At 34.1% G+C, this 15,114-nt stretch overlaps 1 protein-coding gene across 1 annotated transcript in view; it reads right to left on the bottom strand.

The window, feature by feature from the left end:
* LOC136987229 (uncharacterized) overlaps nt 1–11,185 on the bottom strand; it is a 73,998-nt gene extending 62,813 nt beyond the window's left edge. The window contains 1 exon segment of the mRNA XM_067284921.1: nt 11,077–11,185. Coding sequence (XP_067141022.1) covers nt 11,077–11,080 — 4 coding nt within the window. The 5' untranslated portion in view covers nt 11,081–11,185.
* Between the last annotated feature and the right edge of the window lie 3,929 nt (nt 11,186–15,114).

Below are 15,114 nucleotides of genomic sequence, written 5' to 3'. Positions count from 1 at the left end.
AAGCGAAAATTATCATATAAAATGGGGGGAACAAAAGAAAGAAGATAGATGAATGCACTCTCAATCAAAATGAGCATTTGCAAAAGGCATTCTTTCCATTGTGTAAAAAGGAGAAAAAATTAACAGGTCCGTACTGTAGGTAGGGTCCTTTACTACAAAAACCATTCGGAGTTCGTCAGGGTCAATTCTATGCCCTCCAGTCAGGCCGACTTCTCATGCGTGGGGCCAACAAACAACGTACACGTTGGACCTGTTTCGAGGCCAATAACCCAACTGGTGCCACAACTTTCAACATTAGCTGACTAACATGTCAGTTTTCTCGTAGGCTTCGTATATCTTCAGTGACGGTCATGCTTGATTCCTTCTCCGTCTTATGACCCTGAATATCTGTCCCTGATCTCTGTAACCCTTTCAAAATAAGAAAGGATTTGAAAATGATCGTCTCCTTCAACTGTAAATCTATTCTTTCCGCTTTTTCGTATTAAAATTCAAAGAAAAAATGGCTTCCGTCCAATGGAAGGAGGCGAAATTTACTTGACAAAAACTACAACTTAATTAATCTAGAAGTTACGACCGACGGTTTGGCTTTAATTCTTAGTTGATTTAGACGTAAACAATCGTTAACGTGTATAAATATACGCATTTTTAAGCCAGAGAAGTGACCTTTATATGCTAAACAGCAACAGCACTCGGCTCATAATTGATACATCACTTGATATTGACCCCTTTAATCCAACTTTACACAACAGTAACATTATCCTCGACTCTATGATTATGTAAAATACAAAATGCTAAGTAGATCATACGGAGAAACAACACCTGTTTTATAAATGCCTAAAATTATCTAATCGATTAACCTACAATGATTCTAGAAGAGCAACACCAAGGCATTCAGAAAGCTCAGGAAGGCAAGAATGGCTGCGGTTCGATAAGGGAAGCGTTATATAATATGCAAATCGTGTGGTTTATCAGTAAACCTGTGCATTACGCCGAAGCTAATGAAGCATTACAGTTTTGTATAGGTAGAAAGGAGGAAATAACGCCTTGACTGCTCAATAATGTGATGACCTGAAACTACTTTCACCGCGCTCTGGTTTTCACCCTTTGCATGCTTTCTAATACATAAAGAACACTTGTTATTTATTTGTATTTTAAATCTTTAAAGGGTACACCTAGCCTTGCATGTAAAGGGGTGGAGCACGGAAGCGTACGAAACGTTTGATATTTATGCAAATTCGCTCTTCTCCGTTGTAATTTCCGTCTTGGCACAAGGAAATTTCGGATATTTGGCGGTAAAACGGTTAAAAAAAAAAAAAAAAAAGCATTTCTAAGAAAAACTCTTATTGTTTTGCCTTCTAATCAGGTCATAAATTGAATTCAGTGCAAGAGGCTGTTTTAAAGGATTAACCCTTTCAATCCAGTTTTGTTAACAATAGGAAATGTCTGCTTCTTCACTTTCTTAACCTGACCTCGATAACGACGGAGATTTCTTCGAGAAAAACAAATTAAAATTCCTAAAAAATGACGCGATTCCACTCTTTTAACGTGTGATAAACAAATTTAAGACCGCCGTTTAGGCCTACACGTACGAATTTCAAGTCGGGGGTTGCGCCTTAAATTCGAGTTTTTACTCCTCACGCTCGCGTTAATTGTTACGCTCGGAAAGCCACAAATCATCTCGGAATGACTATAATTCTTAACCGAAGTTTAAAATTCAATAAAAATCTACCGTATAAGGCACGCCTCCGCCTTTTAAAAAACAAGGGATTTTCGGAAATTGATTAAATCCTTCTTGCAAAATCCTTTTCTTTTATAAGGCGGGGAGCGCGTGTTAATGTGGTATTTATTACTTAATGAGCTTGAGAATGCCTCTTGCGTCATTAAATTGTAATGTGAATTTATATATATATACATTTAATCCCTTAATTTTTATAGATCTAGGAAATTTGTAGAAGAAAACTGGATGTATCCAGGTGTTCAAGGTCTTCTTTTTTACTCATTGTCCTTCAAGTTCTTTTCAGAATGTAAGGAAGTTTCAGGTTTTCTAAGATGCTGTGCAATCTTTCTTTTATAAATTCGTTTTTTTTATGTTTATGCTTAAGATTTACGTATAATTTTTCATGAAAACGCATTCGGAATATTTAATCCCTATTTTAAATCCATCAGAAACAAGATACGTCGTATAAGGTTATCTCGTGATTAATGATTACACCTGATTAAAACCGGATAAAGATGCCCGAGATGAAACAAAAAAAAAATTAGATATGAATTTTAATACGTTTAAACCCTCATTTACGGGCAAAAATTCGATTATTAACTTTAAAAAAAAAAAAAAAGGAGCAGAATGTCGCGGGGTTGCAGCGAGTTATCTGTAATCATATGAATCTAGGACTTGTGGAAATCCAAATATTTTCGGAATCTAGGACTGTCTACACGGATTTATAAACAACCTTGGGGCCATTCGAGTAGTTTTTAAGGGGGTATTCGTTCGTATCTGACGATTGCTGCGGGTCTTTGATGACGTGACACTGCACCCGTCCTTTATTTCTCTCGCCACTCGTCACAGGATTACCTAAAATAATTCCCGGTGTCTTTAACTTCTGGTCCGACGACGTAATTAGGGAACGGAAATACTTTAATTCGTGTCGAATGAAGATAACGAGGGTGGGAGATCGAAGGAAGGGCGAAAGACTGAATGATTTTGAATACTTTCCGATCACCGGTAACAAGGAAACCGTTTCCTAACGGAGTTACAGAAGGACACTTGTAGGTAGTATCGCCTACTATCGCCATGGTCGGTGTCCTTGTAAACAAGAATCATTTATGTCGGAGATCAGACCGCTATTAACCAGCTATAAATGCTTTTATCAACACGTCCATGTTTATGACCTTGAAGTCGAGACTTCCCCTCTGCCTCTAAACTCCGGCCACCAAAAAATTCGTGACTTGTCCACATCGGGACGTCAAAAAAGTCAGGTGTGAATAAAGTAATTATTATTTCATAATATCACGAAGATATATATATATATATATAAAACGATACTTCCAACAGATTTAAGCGCATCTCTTTATTGAATTCGTAGACGTCAGCTCATAGTAATCGACTACGTCATGGCGAAAGGACTTATGTATCGAAGATCCGGGATTATATCACGATTTGGATCCTTTGTTTCTATAGTTGTAACTCGATTCGGTGTGGGCGAGATGCGTCATCCGATGCCTCAGCATTAACATCATTCTAAAATGACATGGCGCATTTTTTCCCCTTCCCCTTTTAAATCCATTGTATTAACGAATTTGCTGACAAATAAGCGAGTTTTCTACTGGAAGGAGGATTAAAATGGCATCTCCGGAGCTTAAGCGGACAGTTAAAAATACTAAAATTAGATTTACTGTGCCGAGGATCCGGATTCCAAACGTGCTTTTGATCCCTTTGTTAATATAATGGTATTGTACTTTTATGGGTGGATGCGGTATCATTTTTTCTCTTGTTATTGTGACAGTGTGGCATATATATATATATATATATAATATATATATAAATTTCGAGATCAGCTGTTTAAAATTCGAAGGGCGTATTTCTTTCTATCGTGAACATCAAGCCATAAACCGGACACGTGATAGTCTATGCCCTCTAAATGGTAGATCTTCTACATCAGTTTCAATTTCTGGAGCAGTTTGGCATTAACAAAATGGGGTAATGATCCGTGTTAATATGCTTTTGTAGAGAGCCACAGGGGGAGTCGAATCGGGTATTCATTGTTACGCTAGTAGTATCTATTCACGAGTCATTTAGAAGTTCTCTCGAATCCTTTTACACGAAGAGGGTTGAATAACTTTGGCACCTCGCTGAGAGTATGGCATAAAAATACGAGTTTTTCGTGTCTCATCGTAACAAGAAGAAAGGAATGTGAAATGGAGTAAATTCAACGAGTCGAAATTCACGAGGAAGAGGAAACAAACTCTGTAAAAGGGGGGATTTTTAAGCGAGGGTTTCGAGTTCAAACAACACTTCTCACATGTGAATGAAGAAAGTAATTGTTAAATGGAATTCGCTTGGGTGATTCGAAAACATAGGCATCACAGAAGAGAATAGGTTCAATGACCACGATAACATCACAATTTAACCAGATAGCAATAATATAGAGAGGGTTGCAGGAAGTTTACGTTGTAAGGTATGAAGGAAAGTCGAGACAATGGTGATTCTCTGTCTCTCTCACTCACTCTCTCTCTCTCTCTCTCATCACTAACTTTCTCCTAAGATAAGAAAATGTCAAAATAGTCGACTGCATTATTGAGTAATTGTAGCTTTTCAGTCAGGTTAGTCATTTTGGTAATTCCACCCCGGAGCATTTAACTGGAAATAGGCTTATGTACCTGTACCGCTATGAAAATCACTAGGTGCTATCCAGTTTCAGGATGGTACATTTGTAAGCGAACCGTACGTGACTGTAATGCGTAACAACGCTGATTATAACCATAATCGAATATTGTATTCTTCACTAACAAATTCTCGATTGATGCTAGGGCTTGTAATTATGTCTGTCCCAATTGGATCTCTCGAAAGATTTATATACCGTGCGAAATCGCTGTTGAAGGTGATACTTATAGTGATTACTTCCACTACTGATGGAATTATACAATTGTAATCTCGAGTGTCGCATTGTAAACGGTGTAAGAATCATATAATATCTAGATTAAGTGATGTAATAATCGAGTAGGGGTATTCTCGGGGGTGAAAAGTTCGCAAACGTAATGTTACAGTTAATTCCTTGGAGTGTAAATGAACCTTAATAGGAGTCGGATTTGCATATAAACTGAACAAACTGCAGCTTAGGGCTTCGCCTTATGAGTCTGTAGCTTAGGGTCTCGTACTTCTACATGTATTATTATTTGATGAAGGGAAGGGCCTGCATATTTTATAGCTTTTGGCCTTACATTTTTACATGTTTGGTGAAGGGGAACGGTTTATTAAGCTGTAACTTAGGGCCTCATATTTTTACATGCATCGTTTTGAGCTGGGGAAGGGCATATTATAAGTTACATCTCAAACCACAACAGGAACCTTAATATAATTCCTTTAAAAACGTCTTTTGTAAACGATGAATCACGTTTAATCATGTTTAGAAACTATAAAAGTGGTTAAAATTTTAATTTAGATGGATGCTTTCTTTACATGATAACAGCTGCAAGAGCAAGGGAGCGATGGCGAAATTATTTAAAAATTATCAAAAAAGGACTTTTCAACAGGATTTCGTGACCATCCGAGATCTCTATATTATAAAATACCACTTAAAATTCAGTGAAGAGACTTCTATAATTAGTTTCTTTCTATCAATCTTCTGCGGTAACAAGATTTTCTTAACGGCATTTTAATGAAACAGAACGTTTCTTTAACCCACCCCATTGTTACGAATCCGTATAAAATTTTCCACATTAATTATCATTAAGTCCGTGTAGATGTCTGAAATTTATCAAAAGATTGCTGAACCCATCTTTACGCCGTACATCATTAACCTCTCGCAGAGTTTAATTAATAGAAACCCCATTATAAACCGATGAGAACCTATCATTACGATTGGGCATTTAACTTATATCTGTGACGAAACAGGACCTAACGGAACAATTAGAGACGTTGAAAAGTAAAGAAATATATTTCATTAGTGAATTATTCTTCCAAAAAATGGCTCCGAAAATAATTGTAGGACGGAATTTGGGCTTTCAAAAAACCGAAATGAACCTGTTTTTTTTATTTACTGTTGTTTGTAAGGGTTTTTTTTTATGGGCACTTATGTATAAGGAGGGATTGCAAGTAACAATACATAGCGTGATAATGGTCCGATCGTGGTGGATCCACCGAGGAATTGAACAGAAAAAAAGGTAACCTGAACTCAAAAATTGCAAATCTAATCAATTCGACGTCTCTGAAACACCTAAATGGCATTAAAATGACAGCATTTTGTCTATAACACAGCATTTTAAATATATATATATTTTCCGTTAAAAGAAGGTGGTATTTTAATGGCACCCCTTCGAAATTCTTGAAATCAAATCGATTTTCTGTATGCGAATTTCGTGTAAAATAGCCATTTCCCACGGTTTAACTTATTAAAAAATACTGTTAGAGAGGGTTCTAAAGTTAGTACGAGTTCATTCTAAGGATTATCTCAGATTTCGATGATAAAATATGAAGAGGAGAAGGTCTACAATTTGCACGCAATGATAATAATCTCATATAGGTCACGCTATTGCCATTAAAAAAATAAGAAAAAAACTGTCAGAGGTAAGGACAGACAAACAAACAGACGGGCAGAATGACCTCCTATACCGAATTTTTCTTTTAAAGTACCGCATACAGATCCGTTCTTGTACTGTACAAACGAAGATTAGACGTGTGTATAATACAGTAATTTTACTGTATTTCTTAGTATTTTAATGGAAAATACTTTAGAAAATCCTAATACTTTTATAGAACGATGGGAAATTAAAGTGTAACGAAGCGAAAGTGAATATATAAGGTCAATATGAATAAACATAAAGATCATCTGACCGTGAAGATTCCTAAAGAGCATTTTCCGGAGGGGAGCGCATCCATTTTGTAAAATAATGATGATTAAAAGCATTATAATTACATTGTTCTTCATTAGTTATGGCAAATATGAAAGCTGAATAGTAAAATAATGTCAAAATAATCCATCTAAATGGTTCCCAAAATTTGTACCCATGCAATTATCAACGCATAATTTAAAATAAGAAAAATGTTACTAGGCTATTGTCATATAGATTTAAGGGCAATTAACTACTGCATTATCATTCTTTTCTTTGTATATATATATTAATTTAAAATCTATATAGATCCGTATCGAATTTTAATTGAACACGAGAGATTTTTATCGATAGAAAACAATTTTTTTGGCGTGTTTATGAAGTAAATACAATACCCAAATAGTAAGATGGATCCGTGTGGTATGTGCATGGATTTATCTAGCGACCCTTCAAGAATTTACAAACCTGACCGGTAAGTCAAATCTGGTGTCAGACGTGGCCATATTTCATAAGTTTGGCAGTTCGAGGATCACACCACTCACTCATTCTGTCTTTCTTGTGTTGGATTTATATAATTTACCCTGTCAATTCTTCTTCCTTTTTTTTTAAATTCGGTACCTCTACTTTTACCATCTCTACTTGGCATTTTTATTTTAAACTCGTTATTGTTTCAACCCGCTTATTTGTTTGCTCTCATCTTCACGGGAATTTCTACCCACTTCCTTCAAACACTTCACGAAATTCCTCTCTGAAATTCTCGAATTTTCGCGCGTTTACGTCCACTAAAACCTCGTGGGTTCTTCCAAGGAATTAAATTGTTATGCCATTTGCTGGAGTTCAAAACAAACAAAGAGGTTAAACTTTGACTCTAAATGGCACGACCTAAATAAGTGAAAATTGTAGTTATAATAGATCGGACATTCAAAAAGTTAAGCGGGTTCATCCATTAAACAAAAGACCGCTGGCTAATGGGTCAGTGGCAAGTTATAATATGACCTTTATATGCTTCTGGAGAATGTTCTTCTCTGTTGGATAGCGACTGTAATGTTGTTATTTCCTCTAGACGATTCGCGTTTGTTCATTATTGCTTCAGTGAGCAACTTTTAAAAACTTACTTTCAAGATAACCTTGCATACCTTGAGGTAGGTCAAATGTGGCGGAGTAGTTAATTGCAGAGATTAACAAATCTTACCAAAAACATAAGGAAGAGTTCAGAAGAATTTTATCGAAAGAAATAAACGTAGGTTTTTCGGTTTCTTTCACGCCTCCTCTGCATGATTGTCTCGTCCTGTGTGACATATCTAACGTTTTAACCTGTTTCTTAACATTATGAAATATGAGAAAACAGGAAAAAAATAAAAAATAAATAAATAATAGAAAACAAATGGGCCTCAGAAACTGGAAAATTTCTCCCATTTTTAGAAAAATCAATCCACGCCTTTGAGGAGTGACTGAATAAACAAAACGCTTGAACTCATTACATAATTCGTGGACAATTCAGGAAACGTCACAGAAGATTTTTTGATTTCTTTTTTCCTAGTTATAAACACCTGAAAATAGATATTCAAAACTCATCCAACCTTGATCCTTCAGGTAGTTCGAGACTCCGGAAGGGAGTGTTGATCACTGACTCCTGAGGACACACCAACTAAGTCATTGCCTGCTATAAATAGGTGCCTCGGGGCTTAACAACTAGTTTATTACTTGTCTCAACTTAAATATGATTTTTTTTTCTTTCTCTCTTTCTTTTCTTTCTTTCGTTAAGCTTTCTCCACTCTCGGATTTCACAAATAACCCCAATTGATTTTCACTTTCTATCGATTTTAAACCTATTATCAAATGACGATTTTCTCTTAATTCCTTCGAGGTTTTTTTTTCTTAAATTCACCATAAATAAATGGGTATGAATATGGAGTTACTTAATCATAGCTTCTAGCTAGGAAACAAGCGAAGTACTTTGTACTTCTATTCGATCATCATGACGAGCAAAGTGATCTTGAAAATAATTAGCATTAAGGACATCGAGTCTAATTAGCATACTTGTTCTCTTGCATGACAAAATTGCGATATGGTTCATTGGCCAGAATTGTCATTTATATTACATTAAAATTTTGACAACGCTAGCACGTGTTACACAAGGAAATGCAAGACAACATGGCGTCTTTGTTAGCCCGTAATTTTTGATTGTTATTCAATAAAAATGGCTTCAATTTAATGACCCCCTCCCCCCACCAGTTGGTAGCGTTACCTCGAGTATGACCATAAAGTATTCAATTTTAAATTGCTTTACGAATAATATATTTGCATTAATGATGATAATAAAAGTAATTTATTATTTATTAATTATAAATCTTTTTGTAAGCTTTAACTAATTATAATATTTCGATGGTTTTCAATTGCAAATGAGGTAATTTGAATTCTCATCTTGGGAAATCTTGTCACACACCAAGTGACTCAAGAGTGCACGCTTGGTAGATAAATTGTGCGAAGCATACGATAGTTATACAACCATCCAGTTTTTTAAATATACGATGGGAAAGTTTCTTTAAATTTGATCTTTATGGCTAAGAAGGGGTCAAAAACGTTGATGCGCTCAATCGTGCTGAGTGAGGACTTCCTTCCAAGATGCTTTACTTAATCTTAAATATGCTCAATTTACCACGTTTTTCAACGGATTGCAAACTAAATATATCTTGTTTTTTTTATGTGATTTGGAACATATCAATCGTCAATTAAGATCGTTAATTTTATATCTATCGAAGGCCTCCGATGAACTCATTTCTTGAATTGTAAACACATTAGATGCCCTCAAATTATTAATCAGGAATAAATCGGCATTGCCGTGAGTGTCGAATGCTAGATTTCTCCTAAAAAAAAAATTCCCCAAGAGGCTCCTCACTATAAATTACTTCCTTATGAGATTAACCCTGTCTACGTCAGCCTTCGTGGTAACCAAGAAAGTTGTTTTTCCATTTGAAAAACATTAACCCTGTGGTGTGAACATCTCAATTTTAATCTTATTAACTAAATAAAGTCTAGTTTCTTATTACAGAATTCAAAAAATAAAATCTCACAAGGCATTACATTAACAAAATATCACGATTTCTCAAGGTTCTGGTACGAAAAAAACGAATTCAAAAAAAATCCTCAATATAACAATAATGTATTTTTCGAAAGGGTAAGAAATAAAATAAAATAAAATAAAATAAAATAAAATTTCCGACCCTGAAGGCAATAAACAGGGAGGTACTAAAATTGAATCCAACTCCCACACCTCCTCCCATTAAGAGTCCGGTTTTTTGGCGACATGAGTGCAACACACGGAAAAGAGGAATGACAAGATTCTTTAATACAATATGTAAATATGGCTAATGATCTCTTCCTTACACTAAATTGCAAATAATATATTTATAGTATTTACATAAAGACTCATTTCGTTTCTTTTATGGAAAGTACAAAGGCCTCTGCTTTTACGTCCTTGAGTTATGGTTGTAAATCTTACCCCCGAGGAGCCTCAAAATAATCTTTCCATTACTCTATAAAGCTGAGTACTTATCTTTTTATGATATAAGGATCAATTAAATCTTAAAAAAAACATTCTATAAATTTAAAACTATTCGAAAACTAGTTGGCTAACTATTGAATAACGCACGTAATTGAATCTCTTCAACTCTGAAGATCCTCTGAATCTTAGGCTACAAGAGGATCTTCAACTCTGTTCGGTAGCTTCTAAAAACTAACTTTAATTATAAATCTTAATACATTTTTCGACCAGTTGCAGACCATTTACCGCATCCTCGCGGATCACTGATGGTCCGCAGACAAAGCTTGAGAATCAATGTACGATTACTAGTTTGCCGGAGATTCATTTCTTTTAATTCACGAATCACGGATTTACTTTTTCAGTTTCGTTCTTACAGGCTATATTAACTGATATATAGCTTAAATTGTATTGTATAAAATTAAACTGTTAGTAAGTTTTCAAACAGGTTAATGCACAGCCATCTTATATATATCTAGGATTAAAAATAAATATTTATAAAGGAACAGAAGTGGATAAAAATCAGTGAGCAATCAAGGTGAGCAAGTCGACATTTAATACCGGGTAAACTAGCAACGGGATACACCTACGGTAACCGTTTATTGATAGAATTTTGTAAACTTCGGTCATAATCCGACATAGACACTTCCTGTCTCCAACCAGACTGATTTTTTTACTAAAGGCAAAGAATCTGTGGGTTTCCACTCAGATATGTCCCTAAGAAATATCTTGAAAGTCGCTAATTTAACTACAAATCCACGTTTAACACTTAGATAAGATATCTTTTGCGGGCTTTCAGCCTAAACGCGGATGAAATATTTCTAGCACGTGGTATGACGTCTATTGTGTGTAACGTTACACGCCAGTTGAAATAGGCCAACGGTACACCTGGTCTAGTCACGTCCCTTAGAAATATCGCCAAAATATTAAAATATAAATTAATTTAAAAGCAAACTAACGATAAGTGGAAACATCAAGCAGTCACTTACCCATGGCATCGGTGCTAGCCACAGCTTCGTTGTAAAGACCTACCCTCACCGACTTCTTACGTTCTTCTTGCCACACACTTCAGTCACAGAAGTTGCCGTCCGGTCACGTGACACCTACCTGTCCTAAAGACAAGAGCTGATTGGTTCACGGGTCGCTAGTTTCCAGACAATCCTTACCATTTATGTCCGCTCTCCTGTAGGACTGGTTGAGTGACGTTGAAGGTACAGCGGCCTTGCCTCTGGGATGATTCACCCTTACAAATAGTTAAAGACACCTTCAGGTCATTTCATTTCATCGTTGTACATCCACCTGTAAGTGTTCATAAGAGAACCGGCTTCTGTATTGGTTCTCTTCTTGAAGATTTTGATGTATTCAGCACTTTTATTTTCTCAGAAATACGCCTACCTCTAATATTAAATTTGTTTGAAACAGACATCTTTGGAGCCAGGAGCAAATTATTGCCCAATGATCTCTTACATTTCAAAGCCATCTGTAGAAACTTGTAAAAGGTTTAATAAATAAGTTTTCAACGGATTAAATCGACGAAAAAAAATTTAAATTATTTCGAATCTTACATAAAATTCACTCAGGAAACCAATAAATTTTGTGATAAATTATTTTTTTAAAAAAAAATGTAAAACAGGAAATTTCATTAGAGAAATACATACAATTTCTATCCCCCAAAAAACTGTGGATAATAAATCTTAATTAGAGGTATTTTTAAAAAAATAAAATTCTTCTGTAAAGAAATTTCTTCTTTGAGATTCAAGAAAAATATTCAACAACATAAAAAGAAGCAGTATTTACTGTGGTAGTCAACATTAGTTAATTGTCAAAGCTTCTTTAAGAAGCTCTTTTAATTCAATCTTCATCATGTAATAGTGATCACGGACAATGCCACTGTTCTTTCAGAATTCCCTTTTTGAATTACGAGCAACGTCCTCTTAACAATTATAAGAATAGATATGTCCATCACTTGGTCAAATTTACACTAAGGTATATAATTATTTTCCCCTTTTCGTGTTTGTTCATCAGTTGAATATGTTGTTCTTTTGCTTGTAAGGATTCTCAGTGTGTAATTCGATTATGACGACATCATCATCTTTTTTTTTCGGTTTTCCTCCTTGCAAATTTTGATTGCTCAGCAAGGTAATTATGAAGCAATCTTTTGTTTCCTCAAACTGCCCTCCTCATAGTTAGAATATCTCATGAGGACGGCCTTGAAAAGGGCGTGGTAGATTAGACGTCCTCATTGTTCACTCAACTTGTCTTCATATTTTTAAAACTGAAGATGCTTCTGAACCGACGTTTAGAAGCTTCATTTTTAATAAAAGTCATTAAAAAATCATTTTTTTTCAGTTATAAAGTTCATAATAATGATAAGGAAGTTATATTTCCTTCCATTACAGTAAAATTAATGTAATACGAATAATTCCTACGCCATTTAAGAGTAATATTTTATAAAGTAACCGGAAAGGTATTCGAATTTACAGTTTATCCAACATAATTTCTTATTCTTTATTTTGTATGAAGGATTATTCTCACGTCTCCTAAATTTATTTTATATAAACTACACTACGCATGTAAATTCAATGCATTAAGAAATCGTACTCTTCTGGTACAGTACAATTTTCGTACTTAAACAGCATTTATTATAAATCTATATTTAATCATTTTAAAATTATACTTGGCATATAGCTCCAGCGGTGGATTAAGACCTTCGGGGTCCCTTTAAATAATTTTACATCATAAATTAATAACGCTTAATTGTATCTATAGAATTCTTTATAAATTCTGATGTGTAGTATAATTACAATGGTAAAATAGCTTAATCTGTTTCCAATATTGGAGCCCCCGAGACTCGGATCCTTTAGAAACAAGCCTAGGCCCGAATCGAGCAATGAACCGCTTTCATAAATATCATTGAAATTAGTATGAAGTTCTGTTGTATTGTCGCAACCTTATTTGCATTTTATCTTACTTTTCGGAATGTTTCCAGTCAAACTTTATCTTGTTTAATCGTTTGTAGATACAAGAAAAAATATCTTTCAACTACAATTTTATCAATTATATCTTCAAAAATAGATAAAGAAAAACAAGATAAAAATAAAGAAAGTTTCGCTTATTCTCTATTACAAATGATAGAGAAACTTTAGATTTTAAGTCGTAAATTTTGTTATTATATAAAAGAAGATTTGCAAATGCAAATCGTAGCTTTAAATATTAAAAATCATAATAAATAGCTATTTCATTGTGTCGATTTACATGATAAGCAGGAATTGAGAGAAGTGAAATAGGGCCTGCTCCAGTCACAAATGTGGAACCCCGCCCATCCGAAAGCTATAAAAACATTTAAGTATAATTAATAAAACAAATAAAAATAGATTTTGCACCACTTAACACATTTCTTTATATTTATTTTTACAAATAAATGGTCAATTTTGAGGCCTCTGGTGTCCGAAGCCATGCCAGATGGCCGTATTGGTTTCCCCTTTATTTGAACCTGATGATACTTAAAAATTAATATGTCCACTAAAAATTTGGGGCCTCTATACAGATACCCTTTATATTCAACGGTATCTTCAAAATTGAAAATTCTTGAATTTATTTTTATTTAACTAATAAAAACTTTTTAAAACAAAAGCCTAATCGTTGTAGAGTATATATTACGTGGGTTTGGTTATTTTTTTTTTTACACAGGCCATATTTTCTTTTCTGGATATAAGCCTATTCATACTCTGTTTCAGTACAGGATGTGATTTTGTAATTCCAGCCAATCTGTGACAGAGATATCGTAGGAGGAAATTTAATGTCTAGCAAGGCATAAATATTTCGTAAGTTATCATTCCAGTTTCATTGGAACATCGGCGACTTCTTCCACGGATAACGTGACACAATTTCAAATAACTGTCTGACGAAGCGATAACCAATAAAATAACAACTTTTTAAATCGTATGACGTTTTGCCATTACGTAAGTACCTTTGTATCACGAAACAATAAAAAAATGTTTAAAATATTAAATATTAATAAACGCATTATAATTATATAATTTATTTAATTTAATACTTATTTCAAAATTTATGTATTTAATTCGTGTTTTATGATATAGGTCTACTCTACGTGAGGCCTGTTAATAATTTTAAAATCTATTATAAATAATTGCGGTGCCAATTTAAATTTATATTAATGACTTAATTATTATTTTAGAAAATAATTAAATGATTTTAAATTTATTTTTTAAACTTTTTTTTTAATTGACGTAAAATTAATATTTATTACGCATGCTCATTAGAAATTAAGATCGTCTGCTTTTGTTTCGAAGATTTGACTAAATTATATAAGCTATAATTATACGGTTGAATCGAAATGTAGAAAGAAAATAATAATAATAAATTTTCTTATTTATAATTTAGGTGAGTTAAACAATAATTCTGATTAAAAAGTTTATTAAAATTGTAAAAAACAAACGAAAAATTCGGTTAAATTTAGTAAAGCCTTAACCCTAAATAGGTTTTTATTCATTTAGGGTTAAGGCCTTAAGTAAATTTAAAAGTGCCAAGGCCTTTTTAAGCCTTTTTGTATAAAATTACAAAATTTCTTTATTATTTTTATTTTTAATTCAAAATTAAAATAAATGTAAAGATACAAAGGAAACAATTTTGAAGTAATATAAAGTATTATCTCTAATTATATATAACTGATAGGAAGGACCGTCGAGAGGGGGAAGCTGGGGCCTTAAGGGCTCCAGCTTTCTCCTCCCATGGTCCTTCCTCGGTCCCAGCTTTTTCCTTTCAATGGTCCTTCCTCAGGACCCTAGCTTCCCCTTTCAATGGTCTTTCCTCAAGGTTCCAGCTTTCTCCTCTCAATGGTCCTTTCTCAGGGCCCAGCTTTCCCCTCTCAATGGTCCTTCCTCAGGGTCCCAGCTCCCCGAATTTAAGCTCTTAAATTTTATATTCGAAATGGTTCCTTCTCTGAAAAATTAATGTCATGTTTACTAACAAAAAATCCTTTAAAACTGTTTTTTTTAGTGAGGAAA

This window comes from Centruroides vittatus, unplaced genomic scaffold (assembly GCF_030686945.1).
Source record: "Centruroides vittatus isolate TY-2023 unplaced genomic scaffold, ASM3068694v2 scaffold_149, whole genome shotgun sequence".
NCBI lineage: Eukaryota > Metazoa > Arthropoda > Arachnida > Scorpiones > Buthidae > Centruroides > Centruroides vittatus.
This window is presented reverse-complemented; position numbering and strand designations above follow the sequence as displayed.